Raw genomic sequence first — 18,471 nt, forward strand, 5'->3', positions numbered from 1 at the left:
TAAAGTTTGACTTGAACACAGATGTAGTGGTAAAACGAGGTCAACAAAGAATTTACCTACTACGAAAGCTCAACTCATTCTCTGTCTGGCCGTTACTGTGTGCCCCTAACGAGGACAAACAGATATTCAAAGTCCTTCATTCCTTCTGCTGTCAGGCTGCTCAACACTAGAACCGCTCTCTTTAAATGAAACCATCTCCCCCCACCCACCCACCCGCCATATATGGTGTTGTCTTATTGTGTTGTATTGTTCTTAAATTATAGTTTTATATATGTATCCTTTGCAATGGTCCCGTAAACATTTTACTTTGTCCTGATGTGGTCACTCTTGTTTGTTGTGGCTGAATGTGTACCTGGATCTGGAAGCTGGCGGGGCCGGGATTTGAACCCCAGTCCTCAGAACTGTGAGGCAGATGTGCTAACCAGTCGACGACCGTGCCGCCATTTTGTTGTGTTGTTTACATTAAAATATGTATATAAATACAAAAACAAGCCAAATTAAAGAAGACCAATTCTACAATAATGTCAGAAAGGATACTGGAAATGTATATTGTATTTTGACAGTATGGATTGTAATTGTTCAGAATGGCGATCTAAAGAGTGGGGGAAAAAAAGTTTATCTGATACTGTATTCGTCATACCTCTTTCGAAAACTCCCTCCCCTGATCAGAGATGACTGTTGACTATACCAAACAAATACAATTTTGAAGTGCTGCTGAAACCTCCACAGCAGACTTTGAACGCAAAGGTTCAGCGACAACTTCTTCTTTGCCTTTCGGCTTGTCCCGTTAGGGGTCGCCACAGCGCGTCATCCTTTTCCATGTAAGCCTATCTCCTGCATCCTCCTCTCGAACACCAACTGCCATCATGTCTTCCCTCACGACATCCATCAACCTTCTCTTTGGTCTTCCTCGAGCTCTCTTGCCTGGCAGCTCCATCCTCATCATCCTTCTTCCAATATACTCACTATTTCTCCTCTGGACCTGTCCAAACCATTGACGTCTGCTCTCTCTAACTTTGTCTCCAAAACATCGAACCTTGGCTGTCCCTCTGATGAGCTCATTTCTAATTTTATCCAACCTGGTCACTCCAAGAGCGAACCTCAACATCTTCATTTCCGCCACCTCCAGCTCTGCTTCCTGTTGTCTCTTCAGTGCCACTGTCTCTAATCCATACATCATGGCTGGCCTCACTACTGTTTTATAAACTTTGCCCTTCATCCTAGCAGAGACTCTTCTGTCACATAACACACCTGACACCTTCCTCCACCCGTTCCAACCTGCTTGGACCCGTTTCTTCACTTCCTGACCACACTCACCATTGCTCTGGACGGTTGACCCCAAGTATTTAAAGTCCTCCACCCTTGCTATCGCTTCTCCCTGTAGCCTCATTCTTCCCCCACCAGCCCTCTCATTCATGCACATATATTCTGTTTTACTTCGGCTAATCTTCATTCCTCTTCTTTCCAGTGCATGCCTCCATCTTTCTAACTGTTCCTCCACCTGCTCCCTGCTTTCACTGCAGATCACAATGTCATCTGCAAACATCATGGTCCACGGGGATTCCAGTCTAACCTCATCTGTCAGCCTATCCATCACCACTGCAAAAAGGAAGGGGCTCAGGGCTGATCCCTGATGCAGTCCCACGTCCACATTTAATTCTTTTGTCACACCTACAGCACACCTCACCGCTGTTCTGCTGCCCTCGTACATGTCCTGTATTATTCTAACATACTTCTCTGCCACTCCAGACTTCCGCATGCAGTGCCACAGTTCCTCTCCGGGTACTCTGTCATAGGCTTTCTCTAGATCTACAAAGACACAATGTAGCTCCTTCTGACCTTCTCTGTACTTTTCCATCAACATCCTCAAGGCAAATAATGCATCTGTGGTACTCTTTCTAGGCATGAAACCATACTGTTGCTCGCAAATACTCACTTCTGTCCTGAGTCTAGCCTCCACTACTCTTTCCCATAACTTCATTGTGTGGCTCATCAACTTTATTCCTCTATAGTTCCCACAGCTCTGCACATCACCTTTGCTCTTAAAAATGGGCACCAGTACACTTTTCCTCCATTCCTCAGGCATCTTCTCACGCACTAGAATTCTATTGAACAAGCTGGTCAAAAACTCCACAGCCACCTCTCCTAGATGCTTCCATACCTCCACAGGAATGTCATCAGGACCAACTGCCTTTCCATTTTTCATCCTCTTTAATGCCTTTCTAACTTCCCCCTTACTAATCATTGCCACTTCCTGGTCCACCACACTTGCCTCTTCTACTCTCCCTTCTCTATCATTTTCCTCATTCATCAACTCCTCGAAGTATTCTTTCCATCTAGCAAGCACACTGCTGGCACCAGTCAACATATTTCCATCTCTATCCTTAATCACCTTAACCTGCTGCACATCCTTCCCATCTCTATCCCTCTGTCTGGCCAGCCTGTATAGATCCTTTTCTCCTTCTTTAGTGTCCAACCTGCCATACATGTCATCATATGCCTCTTGTTTTGCCTTTGCCACCTCTACCTTTGCCCTGTGTCGCATCTCAATGTATTCCTTTCGCCTCTCCTCGGTCCTCTCGGTCTCCCACTTCTTCTGAGCTAACCTTTTTCCTTGTATGATTTCCTGTACTGTGAGGTTCCACCACCAAGTCTCCTTCTCTCCTTTCCTGCCAGAAGATTCACCAAATACTCTCCTGCCTGCTTCTCTGATCACCTTGGCTGCAGTGGTCCAGTCTTCTGGAAGCTCCTGCCGTCCACCGAGAGCCTGTATCACCTCTTCCCGAAAAGCTGCACAACACTCGTCCTGTCTCAGCTTCCACCACATGGTTCTCTTCTCTGCCTTTGTCTTCCTAATTTTCCTCCCCACCACCAGAGTCATCTTACACACCACCATCCTATGCTGTCTAGCCACTCTCCCCCCTACCACTACCTTACAGTTGGTAACCTCCTTCAGATTACATCGTCTGCACAAGATGTAATCCACCTGTGTGCTTCTACCTCCGCTCTTGTAGGTCACCCTATGTTCGTGCCTCTTCTGGAAAAAAGTGTTCACTACAGCCATTTGCATCCTTGTTGCAAAGTCTACCACCATCTGTCCCTCCAAGTTCCTTTCCTGGATGCCGTACTTACCCATCACTTCTTCATCACCCCTATTACCTTCACCAACATGTCCATTACAATCTGGACCAATTACGACTCTCTCTCTTGTCTGGGATGCTCAGAACTACATCATCTAGCTCCTTCCAGAATTTCTCTTTCACCTCTAGGTCACATCCTACCTGTGGGGCATAGCCACTAATCACATTACACATAACACCCTCAATTTCAAATTTCAGCCTCATCACTCGATCTGATACTCTTTTCACCTCAAAGACATTCTTAGCCAACTCTTCTTTTAAAATAACCCCGACTCCATTTCTCTTCCCATCTACACCATGGTAAAATAATTTAAATCCTGCCCCTAAACTTCTAGCCTTACTGCCTTTCCACCTGGTCTCCTGGACACACAATATATCAACCTTTCTCCTAATCATCATGTCAACCAACTCCCGAGATTTTCCTGTCATAGTCCCAACATTCAAAGTCCCCACATTCAGTTCTAGGCTCTGTGTTTTCCTCTTCTCTTTCTGCCTAAGAACCCGCTTTCAACCTCCTCTTCTTCTTTGACTTCGACCCACAGTAGCTGAATTTCCAACGGCGCCCCGCAGGTTGACTGCGCCGGTGGCGGACGTTGTTAACCCGGGCCACGACCGATCCGGTATGGAATTCTTTGGATGAACGCTCATATTTGTTTGGCAAGGTTTTAAGCCGGATGCCCTTCCTGACACAACCCTCTGCATTTATCCGGGCTTGGGACCGGCCTACAGTTTGCACTGACTTGTGCCACCCATAGGGCTGCATTATAGGTTCAGCGACAACAAACTGGCTAAACAAATCGGTCATTTTCAAAATCCATTTAATGTTTTTGTCTGGCAGTCTCCTTGAGTGGGCCAATTAGGTTCATCCAAACAAACACTCCAGTTTTATTTCACCTGTGAATATACATTTCAATAGTTAATCACCTGTGTATTATCTCACAAGTCTAGTATTACTGTATATTATTCATTAATGCGGAGAGGCGATTTTAGGATCATAGGTTTAAGGGTGTTGGGATTCTTTTTAGATGTGTTTCAGTACCCACCCACCCCCACAAAAAAAGGGTTCCAAACAGACATCTATGCCAGTCTGTAAGATATTTAGTGGCCTTTTGGCTTTCATATTATCACACGTACATGACACAACTTACTTCTCTAAATCCAGTTCAAACAGAGAACAGTGGTACTTTCTGACCACCTGAATCGTTTCCTACAACTATAAAAAAAAAAAAGTCAGCCAACTCCTACCTAACAACATGAACAGTGACTTATGATTAAATAGAGCAAAAATGAGGACTGGTAAAGACAATAGTGTGTTGAGACATGCACAGCATATCTTTAAAATGGTATATGGTCATATCACTGGAAGACGGGTATTGCTGCGTGTAGGGAGGGAATTTTAGTGGCGCTTCAGCACCCCCAAAAATGAGCTCGAAACACCCATGGGAGTGTGTACTTGTGTGATCGACATTACCTTTATGGGATGTACAGTAGCTCATGTGCCACTGTTTTTATTGGGACGTTCATGGCCTTAGTGACAGCTCCTGACCTGGAACAGAAGTCAACTGTACTTGAAAAGATAGCTCATGTGCATATAGCCTATCCATCCATCCATTTTACAAGTCGCTTATCCTCACAAGGGTAGCGGGAGTTCTGGAGCCTATCCCAGCTATCATTGGGCAGGAGGCGGGGTACACCCTGAACTGGTTGCCAGCCAATCGCATGGCACATACAAACAAACAACCATTCGCACTCAGTCACACCTGTGGGCAATTTAGAGTGTCCAATTCATGCATGTTTTTGGGATGCGGGAGGAAACCGGAGTGCCCGGAGAAAACCCACACAGGCACGGGGAGAACATGCAAACTCCACACAGGCGGGGCCCCGCGGGGATTGAAACCGAGTCCTCAGAACTGTGAGGGTGATGCTCTAACCAGTCGGTCACCGTGCCGCCCATATGGCCTAACATTTATTAATAAAAAAGAGTTTGGTCATTCTGTAGTCCATATGTCAAACCTTGCCTTACCCAATCAACAGCATCCTGCTTAATGGCATAGTAGTAGCCAGCCAGTCTATTGTGCGTCTCTGTGGTTGCTGGTGCCCTTCTGGTTATGGCATTCATGCAAAACTGGTCTTTTCTTCCTCACACATTCTAACCAGGTACAACAGTAAAACAGTCTGCCATCTGTATAGATTATTATTATTATTATTTTAAGAAAAACTCAAACTTAAACCAGTAATCTGAAAAATATGGACAGGGGAAGAAGTTGACTACCTACCTAGCTATTATTTACTAATTAAAGAACTGAGCTCAGCTGACATAAATAATAATGTCAAATAATCATAATAAAACACACTGCTATGGTTGTTTCTTACAGGCATTTCTTGTTGTTGTACACTATTATGGTTGTTACTTATTGTTGGGAGGCATCAGCCAGGGTTATGTGAGGGATGTGGGAAGGAGAAGGAGTCAGTAGACCATGTATTTCTGAGGGCGTATAAAGATCAGGGGAGGGTGATTAGGGACGAGATGAGGGGAGGTACTGAGTGATGGTAAAGCGGCTAAAGAAAAGCTGATGGTGGAGTTTTGGAATGGTGCAGAAGCATTTGAAAGAGTATGGAGAGGGGGAGGGGCTCTATGTTAATCGTTAGTATCATTGCTAAAAACAGTGACAAACGCATTTGAATTTTTTCATTTCCAAACGATTTTTTTTTTTGCTGATCGACCAATGGCGGCCCCTCCTTGTCCGTGGCATAAACTCAATCGGTATCCTCGTTTTGGTCAGACACGTCACTAATGTGCGTGTTGTTTCACACACGGATATGAAAAGAGGACATGATTCGCCAGCGCGCTGTTGCAGCCCAACTAACAGATGTGACTACGTGACGGCCATGTTGGCAGGGGCAATGTTCCCATCGAAGGCAATGCATGGACATTGAAATGAAGTCGTAACATGCTCATTTCTGTCTCGATTTTAATGAGGTTTACTTTGTTGTCTATGCCAACGCATGTGCTATAAATACAGAACATTTTGGGGGGAACATTTTTTAAGGACAATTTGCACGCTAGAAAGGTTGTACAGCGTTGTCAGACCGTATGCAGCACAATTCTCCGGCATCCTTGTTCTTTGGGGTTCCCTGTTGTCCGGAAACATTGAATGTGCAGATAACTTTGCCACTGCTATCTTAACGTCGTCGTACGCATGCACCTTACAGGGGGTGCGTCTTATCTACGTATGTTCATATCTATGCTTTGACTTCACCCATGGCAACGGAAAATAACACACGCGTTAACTTACTGTAGGGGTATGGTGGATATCAAGATGGACAAAGATACACTGGCACAGGAAAGAGTTTTTATCAACGATATTGACTCATTTGCATCGAAATATATTGCAAAGGTGAAATCTGGCATTAGTAATTAAAACGTTGTCATGAAATTTGTGCCGTCAAAGCAAAGGTGTTTGTTGTTGACAGTGTCTTGCCAAACATACGCTTGAAGGCGATGGCTCAGCTGAGAAAGAGGGTCGGACTTTGAAATCAAACGACTCTGGGTCACAAAGTTACAGGGTCGTTGGGACGATTTCAGACGGTTCAGAGGAGGACAGACCCTATGTGTTGGAAGCATACATTGTAAGTACCAACAAAAGTGCAATATAAAATAATAAACCCACAAACTGACAAAGTGACGTATTGCTATTTTGTATGCAAGCGACCGAGTAGGGAAAAGATTCTTCAAAAACTGATGGAATGTGACGTGATCATCTACAACGTTACTCAGCATCCTGAGCAGGTAGATGAAGCCTGCTGGGCAGTTACAGGTAGGCATTTTGCATGTTCAATAATAAAGTATATGTTTGAATATGTTTGTGTATGATAGCAACGTGTGTGTGTGTGTGTGTGTGAGAGTGCATCTCCATGATTGCGGGGCGTCAGCGTTCAGAGTTGTGGTGGGTAGAGGACAGAAGCGGTGGAGAGCGCAGAGCGGGCAGAGATTTCAGATTCCTGAGCGTCTGATGAATCCAACTGTCTTTGAGTCGGCTCGTCCTGGCCCGCAGACTGAAGAGGCTGTGTGACGGACGGGTGGCCTCCGTCACACATCTGCTATGCGGAGGGCTTTGCGGGTGCTGTAAATGTCCTGCAGGGAGGGAAGAGAGATTCCGATGATCTTCTCAGCTGCCCTCACGATGCGCTGGAGAGTCTTGCGGCAGGATGCGGTGCAGGCACCGACCGTACCACACAGTGATGCAGTTGGTCAAGATCCTCTCTATGGTCGCTCTGTAGAACGAGCACAATAATAATAATTATAGCAAGCAAGGTTGGAATGTAATTATGTAATTAACTAATGCTTTTATCACAGAGGCAGCATCCTCCCTTTTACAGGGATAAGCCTCGGGCCAACGAGTATACGCATCTACAATTACCAACAAATAGCGTTTGCCCCGTATACATCCAAGCATGTCTGTAAAATCCAATTGAATTTCCTCCCCCGGGTCTCGAGGCAATGGAAAAGTGCCCTGAAGTGGTTTCATTGTTGGCTGTATATTACATATTTGGCACACCTCGCAATTTTTCACCAGATTCTCAATTGCGTCCTGTAAGTTGAGGGTGCCACCAGTGAATGAGTGCTCGTATCATTCGCGCCTTCCCCACATGAGCCGCTCCGTGATTCTCCTCTACCAGGACCCGGAGCCGAACCACCAAGGGAACAGGGCGACCTGTGGCATCTGGGGAAGCCTTGTTGGGGTTCTCTTCTGGGGATGCACGTTTTTGATCCTCCAGCAATGTCTCTCACGTCATCTTTGGAAAAAGTTTTAACTGGTCCTAACTCGGCACACACCATCTGATATGCTGGCACTGTCTGTTTTCCTGCCTCATTTCCCTCTTCGACCAAGCAATCACTCTTACTATGTCCCTTACATTTCATTGTAGCTACTTTTAAATCCTCCCAAAGCCAAATAACCTTGTCCTGATGCTTTATCTGCGTTCCCGTGGCTGTCATAAAACCTGCTCTTAACCATTGTGCCAGTTCTATGTGCACTATACCACAAACATATTCTGAGTCTGTATAAATGTTCACAATTTTCCCTTCTGCTAACTCCAAAGCCCTTACCACCGCTCTCAACTCTGACAATTGCGCCGATTGCTTCCCTTCCACCTTCTCTGTTTCCTTCACCTCAGCCACTGTCATCTTGTTGCACCACTGCATATGCTGCCTGAAGCATATGATGGTTCGATTGATGGTTGGCTCCGACAGATCAAATCCCATAGTACCCTATGCCTATAGGAAACATTACGTACTTGGGTATTAATATTTCGTCAAAACTCACAGAGCTATCCATCCATTTTCTGAGCCGCTTCTCCTCACTAGGGTCGCGGGCGTGCTGGAACCTATCCCAGCTGTCATCGGGCAGGAGGCGGGGTACACCCTCAACTGGTTGCCAGCCAATCGCATGGCACATACAAACAAACAACCATTCGCACTCAGTCACACCTGTGGGCAATTTAGAGTGTCCAATGAATGCATGTTTTTGGGATGTGGGAGGAAACCGGAGTGCCCGGAGAAAACCCACGCAGGCCCGGAGAGAACATGCAAACTCCACACAGGCGGGGCCGGGGGATTGAACCCGGGTCCTCAAAACTGTGAGGCTGACGCTCTAACCAGTCGACCACCGTGCTGCCACCCAAGAATAGCAAAGAGCAAAATGGTGGACTATTCTGAAGTGGCCTTCTAAAGGCTTCTTTATACTCGCGCGGGCAGCGTCACTGCGTAACTGTCCCGCAGTGCTCGAGCGCGACCCACGCGCGCAGTTTTGAAAATGTACTGTAGGCAGTTCACCTCAAAGTCGCCGTGTCGCTACGGCTGGTATTGGATAGGACACCACAGGCTAGAGTTTCCTCTTTTTGGGCCATTTCCGGTAGCCCTTTTTACTTTCCATAACAAGGAACAAAGCAACAACAATGGCAACCGTGGAACAGTGTCTGCTAGAACAAATGGACCTAGATGACCAGATGATTCATTTCATTATGCTGCAAAATCGATCAAGAAGGCGGCGGCGTAGATGGTATGTAGAACCAAGGGGCACGCTGAGTACTTCATCACAGCATGTGACTAAAACGGACCAATCACGAGAGATGATCTCCGCGGCGTTCTACGCGCAGCAACAATTTTTGCCGTGTGCACGTCAAGGTACGCAGAGGGGCCGCGCGGGCCAATTCGATAAAGAGGCCTTAAGATCCCTGATCTGCCGTAAATCCTAGGAGCTGAAACATGCCGTCTGGGGAACGCACCCTTCAAACTTGAGACAACGGGAGCAGTTTGCTCATGAAGCCTCGTTGGGAGTCGTGGAGTTGGTAGAGGGGATATAAACATAGACAACAGAGAATACACTGTTGGTGTTTTTATAGGCTTAAAAAAGCATTTGATACTATTGATCATAGTATATGAATGAAAAAATTAGAGCGATATACCATATGAGGTCTGACATAATTGGTTTAAAAGTTACTTGGATGACAGATTTCAAGATGATAATATTTCAATATTTCACTTCTGCGGTCCCACAAAGATCTGTGCTGGGCCACAAGTTATTTATGCTATATATTAATGATATCTGCAATGTTTCGAAAATCTTCAAATGTTTCTTATTTGCTGATGGCACAACTCTCTACAGTGCAAGGAAAAGCCTCGAAGAGCTTCTAACTACTGTGGAAAATAAATTAAATATATATATATTTTTAAATGGTTTGACGTCAACAAATTATCATTAAATTTAACGAGACATTTTTTGCACTAGACAGCTAAATAAACAGGCAAAAATCATGATTTATTCTACTAAAATAGAAGGAGGATATGAAAATATATTCCTTGGAGAAATTATTGATGATAAACTATGTTGGAAATCTCATATAGACTGTGAAATCCAAGATGTAAAAAACCATAGCTATTTTACATAAAACTATAGGGCGTCTTAAATAAAAGGTCACAATAGACAGTACTCAGACGCTGTTCGAAAAAATACATAATATAATATATTATTATGATTATTATATATATTATAATTTGATTTCCTGGTATATTGCAGATGTTTATTACAGTTGTTACTCTATTTTTTTGTTTGTGCAATATTTTTTATGTTATCCATTTCTCTTGCTGTTTCTCAATGTATTATATGTATTTAGGCCTGTCACAATAGCAAGTGTTTTAGGATGATATAGTTTCCCCAAAACTATAACAACGATAGCATCGTTGATTTTTTTTAATGCAACTGATATAATGATATCAGAGCATAATAATGCAAGTTCATCCTTTTTAAGAAAAAAACATCACTTTTATTTATAATTCTAAGTACAATGAACATTGACATTGTAATGTAGAACAATACATAAAATATCTTAGATACTAATATGAATAAAAAAAAGGCTCTGTTCACAAAAATTGCACTTAAAACAAATTATAAACTTTTGGCACAGAGGTATAAACAGTCATGAATGCCTTAACAGGCAATATACTGCCAATCAAGTTTCCAGTTGCTTAAAAAAAGTAGCAACATTAATAACATCAGTACTGTAGATCAAAAGCAACCTGATTTGATTCAAGATTTGTACTACTTTTTAAAAGTCTGCTGCCTTTCTTTAAAAGCTTCTTTGTCAACATGTTCAATGACTGCATCTCTTACAATAGTAATACTATACTGTATATAATGTGAGCATGTACCATATATAGTACACCGTCACGTCTTTGCATTGTTGGGCAAAGGGTTCCATAATTGGCAAGCTGACGCAAAACGGGAAATGCTGAAGAAATTGGGTGGGATGGTTGTGTCTTAAGATGGATTTCGTCACTTTGAGGTTTTAAATAGTATTGTCTTTGTTGCGACTTCATACAAATTCGAGACACCAGCTCATTGGTAACGGGATGGCCGCATTCATCTGGCTTGAATCCAAAATGTTCCACTACATTGCATTGGCATCAGGCTTTGGAAGTAATTCCATTTATGCCGCCCAACTTTCTGTAACTGTGCAGCTACCGGCGTGCTGTCTGAAAACTTAGTATTCAGAAATTAGGCGGCATATGCAACCAAATTAGCCACACTCTGGAGTGCTGTCCTGTCAAAAAAATTTAAATTCATATGCCAGATTTCCAGCACCACGGCAGAGTACTAAGCCAAAGCTCTGCATCCTAAACCGAAAATTGATCGTACTTTATGCGTTTCTGCTCGTTTTTGTACGTCTCAGATGCAGGAGGCACATCAAATGAGATCCCTGTGTATGTGTATATATGTGTATGTACTGACATCAAGCATCAAGGAAATCTGGGCTTCCATAACTCCCAGGCTGGGTGCCTCAATGCCACGGCGCATCGAGGCAGTGATTACAGCAAAGGGATTCCCAACCAAGTATTGAAGATTAATGTATCGTTTTAAAAGTATCATATCAGAATCAGAATCATCTTTATTTGCCAAGTATGTCCAAAACACACAAGGAATTTGTCTCCGGTAGTTGGAGCCGCTCGAGTACAACAGACAGTCAATTTACAGAACACTTTGGGGACATAAAGACATTGACAAAAAAACAATTGTGCAAAAAGATGCAGAGTCCTCTAGCACTTAGAGCAGTTTGAACGACTAATATTGCAATAGTCCAGTGCAATGACCATTGTGCAAAGGGCGCTGAGACTTCAAGGAGTGTATGCGGTTTAAAGTGACGAGTAGTGCGATCATCTGGGACAATTGTCGGTTGTGCAAATGTTACAGATACTCCTCAATCAGTGTGCAAATGGAGCAGATGCTACTCTGGCATGAGTGGCCAGTATATGCAAATAGTGCAGCATGGCGAGACAACTACAGTGAGTGCACGAGTAATACATAATTGGCCCCACAGAAATGTGACAACGAACTCAAGTCAAAAAATTGCCAGCTTGTTGTAATGGAATTATAGGTTAGGTGTTTAAGAAGTTGATCGCAAGAGGGAAGAAGCTGTTGGAATGTCTACTAGTTCTAGTTTGCGTTGATCGGTAGCGCCTACCTGAGGGAAGGAGCTGGAAGAGCTGGTGACCGGGGTGCAGACGGTCCGAGAGGATTTTGCACGCCCTTGTCTTAGTTCTGGCAGCGTGCAAGCCCTCAATGGTGGGTAGGGGTGTACCGACAATCCTTTCAGCAGTTTTGATTGTCCGTTGCAGTCGGAGTTTGTCCTTTTTTGTAGCAGCACCAAACCAGACTGTGATGGAAGAACACAGGACTGATTCGATGACTGCTGTGTAGAACTCTCTCAGCAGCTCCGGTGGCAGGCCGTGCTTTCTCAGAAGCCGCAGGAAGTACATCCTCTGCTGGGCCTTTTTGAGGACGGAGTTGATGTTGTTCGCCCACTTCAGGTCCTGAGAGATTGTAATTCCCAGGAACTTGAAGGTCTCGACGGTTGACACAAGGCAGCTGGACAACGTGATGGGCAGCTGTGGCGAAGGATGCCTCCTGAAGTCCACGATCATCTCTACCGTCTTGAGCGTGTTCAGCTCCAGGTTGTGTCGGCCGCACCACAGCTCCAGCCGCTCCGCTTCCTGTCGATATGCAGACTCGTCACCGTCCTTGATGAGGCCGATGACAGTGGTGTCATCTGCAAACTTCAGGAGCTTGACAGTCGGGTTCGCTGAGGTGCAGTCGTTCGTGTAGAGAGAGAAGAGCAGCGGAGAGAGGACACAACCTTGGGGCGCCCCAGTGCTGATGCTGCGTGTGGATGAGGTGGCCTCCCCCAGCCTGACCTGCTGTGTCCTGCCCGTCAGAAAGCTGTAAATCCACTGGCAGATGGCAGGTGAGACGCTGAGCTGGAGAAGCTTGGTTGAAAGGAGTTCAGGGATGATGGTGTTGAACGCTGAGCTGAAGTCCATGAACAGGATCCTCGCGTAGGTCCCTGCACTGTCGAGGTGTTCTAGGATGAAGTGCAGTCCCATGTTGACTGCATCATCCGCAGACCTGTTCGCTTGGTAGGCAAACTGCAGGGGGTCCAGCAGGGGACCTGTGACACTCTTGAGGTGGTCCAGCACGAGACGTTCAAAGGACTTCATGACCACAGATGTCAAAGCGACAGGCCTGTAGTCATTCAGACCAGAGATTGCAGGTTTCTTGGGGACTGGAATGATGGTGGAGCGTTTGAAACAGGATGGAACTTCGTACATTTCCAAAGATCTGTTAAAGATCTGAGTGAAGACTGGAGCGAGCTGGTCCGCGCAGACTTTGAGGCAGGATGGGGACACATGGTCCGGTCCTGTCGCTTTGTTAATATTCTGTTGTTTCAAGATGCGTCTCACATCCTGTTCATGGATGGTTAACGCAGAAGTCAGAGGTGTGGTTGTGGTCGCGGGTGCGGCCGGGTGGGTGTGTGGAGTGAAATTGTCCTTTTCAAATCTGCAATAGAAGGTATTCAAGTCGTTATTTTGATTGATTTAATGTGAGCCTAATTCATCTTTTTTTTTATCTACAAAAACTTTTTTTTATCTACAAAAACTGAGAAGTAAATGATTTCTTCACAGTATTACATTTTTTGGAATTCCTCATCAAACAAATAAATACTTTAAATTGTTTAAATTGTGGGCCTTGAATCTATAATTGATGGAAGTTTAACTTTTTGAATGGAATTATGGAAATACAAACTTTTCCATGCGATTCTAACTTTTTGGAGAGGGTCTGTGTGTGTGCACGTGTGTTTGTGTGTGTATATAAAAGCAAAACTTGTTTTTGCTCCCATTTTTCGTGAGCTGGACTCAAAGATCTAAAAATGTTTCTATATACACATAAGGCCATTTCCCTCAAATATTGTTCACAAATCTGTCTAAATCTGTTAGTGAGCATTTATCCTTTGTCAAGATAAATATCAAGATGGCATATCGAGATGCTGATTACACAGCATGATTATTGCACAGGTAGGCCTTACGCTGGCCACAATAAAAGGCCACTCTGAAATGTGCACTTTTGCTTTATTGTGGGAGTCTGGGGAGGGGTGTCAGAAAACCAGTCAGTATCTGGTGTGACTACGATTTGACTCACGCAATTGTTGATTATGGCCTGTGGAATGTTGGTCCACTCCTGTTCATTGGCTGTGTTGGATATAGTCAGGAACGGGAACACGCGGTCATATACGCCGATCCGGAGCATCCCAAACATGCTCAATGGGTGGCATGTCCGGGGAGTATGCTGACCATGCAAGAACTGGGATGTTTTAACAAAGAAAAAAAAAAAACAACACAAAACGGACCAAAACTTGTCCCCTGCCGAACCATCGGATTTCTGTATGTAGTAACAGGTCACCATATTCAGCTGACAGCTCCTCCAAAGCACCTTGAATGCTCTGTGCTGTTTAGCCCTGGAGCAGATGCGGTTTATGATCTTCATAACAGGAGTCATCACATGCTCAAAGCCGATCACTTTTGTACATAATGCCTGCTGGTAAATGATGATGCAATGGTACTGCAGAAACTTTGGAAACTGTGTCACCTTAACAGTGAGCAATGAATCCTCGATATCGGCCGATCATAGCAGGAGCCCTGTCTGTAGTCACAGATAGCAGTTTTTCTAACAGTACCTTTTTCTCTGCAAAAAGTTTGCATGGAAGCTTGTGTGACACGTTCTGAAATGTCTCTCCACATTGTGCTGCTTTGGCATCACCACAGTCACTCCACACACGCTATTTTTTCACATTGGTAAAAAAAATAAAAATTAAAAAAAAGTACTCGGCCTCCCATTCACTGTGAAAGTTATGTTGTTCTTTTGTGTTGTGTTTTGTGTTTTTTGGGGGTTAAATCATCTCAGCGTCGCTGTGCCTGCTAGCTTCTCTTCACTAATGCTATGATTTGGTCATGCGCTACAATACAGCAAAAACACAATAAAGCAAAAGCACACATGTGAACTCTACTGTTGTTGTTTTTTAAAATACTGTCATTTCCAAATTTACATCAATTTATCAACAATATCAACAAAAAATATCGATGCAGCACACTGTTAAGTGACTTTTTTTTTTTTAAGAATAACATTTTTGAAAAAATTTACACTCGTGAACTATTTCTAGAACAGGCGACTCATAAGGTTCCTGCAGGGTGACACGGGCACCGCGTTGGTGACCCCTGGCCTATTGTATAATACGTAATGTATCATGATGCCAACTCCACTGAGACAAGAATCTCTGCAGAACAAAACGCCCCATGAGAACCTGCACGAATGTTAATGGCAGACTATGACCACGGCAGATGAATGCAAGATTAATTTAACACATCATGGCAGATGATTGACGAGAGCTACTGCTCACTAAAACTAAACTGGTTGTAGACAAGATGTTGCCAGCCAGCAAGGCGTACATATTGTTTGGCACCGAGTCCTGCTTAAATAGATCTTGGTCATGGCGAGGGATCATGATGATTAAAGTAAGCCATTTTAAACTAACAAGATGATTCAAGAACAGTCACGGAGTTGTTATTTTAGCTGCAGGCTTAGGGTCATTGTCTTGTTGGAAGGTGAACCTTTAGCCCAGTCTGAGGTCCTGAGCACTCTGCAAAAGGTTTTCGTCCAGGATACCCCAGTACTTGGGCGCATTCACCTTTCCTTCGATTGCAACCAGTCGTCCTGTCCCTGCAGCTGAAAAACATCCCCACAGCATGATGCTGGCACCACCATGCTTCACTGTTGGACTGCATTGGACAGGTGATTAGCGGTGCCTGGTTTTCTCCACACTTACCACTTAGAATTAAGGCCCAAAAGTTCTATCTTGGTCTCATCAGACCAGAGAATCTTATTTCTCACCATCTTGGAATACCTTAGGTGTTTTTTAGGGAACTCCATGCGGGCTTTCATGTGTCTTGCACTGAGGATAGGCTTACGTCTGGCCATTCTGCAATCAAGCCCTGACTGGTGGAGGGCTGCAGTGATGGTTGACTTTCTACAATTTTCTCCCATCTCCCGACTGAATCTCTGGAGCTCAGCCACAGTGATCTTTGGGTTCTTCTTTACCTTTCTCACCAAAGCTCTTGTCCCCCAATTACTCAGTTTGGCCGGATGGCCAGCTCTTGGACGGGTAAAGGTCGTTCAAAACGTCCTCCCATTTAAGCACTATGGAGGCCACTGTGCTGTTAGAAACCTGAAGTGCAGCACAATTTTTCTTGTAACCTTGGCCAGATCTCTGCCTTGCCCCAATTCTGTCACTGAGCTCTTCAGGGAGTTCCTTTGACCTTTTCATTTTCTCTGACATGCACTGTGAGCTGTAAGGTCTTCTTGATAGGTGCTTGGCTTTCCTAATCAAGTCCAATCAGTATAATCAAACACAACTGGACTCCAATGAAGGTGTAGAACAATCTCAAGGATGATCAGAAGAAATGGACAGCACCCGAGTTAGACATATGAGTGTCACAGCAAAGGGTCTGAATACTTATGGCTCTGTGATATTTCAGTTTGCCTTTTTTTTTTTAATTTTGCAAAAATTTCAACAATTCGTTTTTTTTTCTGTCAATATGGGGTGCTGTGTGTACAATAATGAGGAAAAAAATGAACTTAAATGATTTTAGCAAATGGCTGTAATACAACAAAAAGTGAAAAATTTAAGGGAGTCTGAATACTTTGCATACCCACTGTATGTTTTGTGGATTGGCATCCGTATGTTGATGGGGGCATGTGGGGTTGCTGATGGGGACCGTTGCGATCGCGGACTGCCACACGTTTGTCAATGGGTGCTGACGGGGATCATTGCGATTGCGGAGCACCAGACGTTTGTTGATAGAGGTGGATGCTGACAGACCTTTGCGATCACGTAACGGCAAACATTTGTCGACAGGGATTGTGGGGGTTGCTAACGGACCTTTGCGGTCGCGGTGCACCATGTGTTTATCGACGGGGCTGGTGCTGAACAACCTTTGCGATCGCGGACCACAAAACGTTTGTCAACGGGGGAGGATAATTTTTATTACATTTTTATTTTTAATTACTTTTGTCAGATTCAAGTTATTTCTGTGATCACTCTGGGTTTTACTTTCCTTAACGGGGGGTACCAACAATTTTGTCCACGTATGTACAGGTCTCCCTTCTGAACCTTCGTAAACACTCGGCAAACATCAGCACATATTCGGAAGTGTTTCTTCGTCAGTTTTGTTACATCACGTGAGATTTCTACATCTTTCTGTATTGGAGGACTTGTCCCTTCATCAGCGGTGGAACAGAATCTTTAAGTGTGTGGTGTTGTGTGTTGAGGCTATCGGAGCACTCCACACACAATATGACCAAAACTGTTACATGCCTGATTTGTTTATCTTCAAGTGTGGGGTCTGTACTCAGGGGCGTCAAACAGGTAGGGATGAGGTGTCATCTGTCCCAAGCTGTCAAAGAATTTTTGGAGGAGGGCCTCCATGGAGGTGCTATACAGGGGCCCATAATCTGGTGCGACGTTCATGTCTGTGGCACATGACAGTTGAAAAATCCTTTTGTGTGTCCTAGGCCAAAGTTAAATGTTCTCAGAGTTGTTTTCTGTTTTGTGTATTTGCAGCCCTCCATGATAAAAAAACACATTTTAAGCAACCAAAAAGGTTTATCCTCATCTCTACAGTGATGACTTGGGCGTGCAGTGAGCCAATCAGTTCTGTAAGTATTTTGTGAACGGTCTTTTTTTTTTTGTCTGGTGTCCAGGTAATTTTTTGTCTGCTGTCCAGTTAATACCCAAAAAATACACACATTCAAGTATTCATTTAAATCAGTGGTTCTCAACCTACTTTCTGCCCGCATCTCAAAATGTTTGTATTTGTTTTCACCCAATATAATTTCAGATATTCATGCATTTTTACATGTACCTAGCTACCTGGATATCAGTCCAAGTTGTACTCTGCTGAAGAGGCTCTATGACCTTGAACAATGTATAAAATGGTTATAGCTATGTTTAGCTATGAGACCAAGATGGCGCCGACCAGTGTGGTCGCCTCGGTTATGTCCTCTCTAGTATTTGTTTTTGTGTTTTCCATTCATCTTTGGAGACATTAAACGACTCACTTACACAAGGGGAGACTTGCTAACCATCAAGGAGGCTACTTCAGACTTTCTTTCACCAACTTTCGCAAATCCACTCAGTCCCCCCCCCCCCCCCTCCCAAAGTTACTCACTGGAGCGGCTTCCACGGTCTTCGGCGCATGGAGGCGGAGGCGACGCCACCAAGGGAAGCGAGCCGGCATCTTCTGATAAAGACCAGTAAAGACTTTGGACGTTCCGAAGTGCTTTATGGAGACTTGGCTTCGTGAGGCTGTACTCGATGGCACCGTCATGTCTCCGGGTTTTCATCTTCACAGAGCAGACCGCATCATGGAGTTATCGGGGAAAAC

At 44.4% G+C, this 18,471-nt stretch overlaps 1 protein-coding gene across 1 annotated transcript in view; it reads left to right on the forward strand.

Moving 5' to 3' along the window:
• The first annotated feature begins 6,400 nt into the window (after positions 1-6,400).
• Positions 6,401-18,471, forward strand: part of LOC133413058 (adenylate kinase 7-like) — an 89,387-nt gene continuing 77,316 nt past the window's right edge. The window contains exons 1-4 of the mRNA XM_061696945.1: positions 6,401-6,538; positions 6,615-6,770; positions 6,850-6,958; positions 17,649-17,743. Of these exons, the coding sequence (XP_061552929.1) occupies positions 6,446-6,538; positions 6,615-6,770; positions 6,850-6,958; positions 17,649-17,743 (453 nt within the window). The 5' untranslated portion in view covers positions 6,401-6,445. The remainder of the gene's footprint in view (positions 6,539-6,614; positions 6,771-6,849; positions 6,959-17,648; positions 17,744-18,471) is intronic.

This window comes from Phycodurus eques, chromosome 14 (assembly GCF_024500275.1).
Source record: "Phycodurus eques isolate BA_2022a chromosome 14, UOR_Pequ_1.1, whole genome shotgun sequence".
Taxonomy (NCBI): domain Eukaryota; kingdom Metazoa; phylum Chordata; class Actinopteri; order Syngnathiformes; family Syngnathidae; genus Phycodurus; species Phycodurus eques.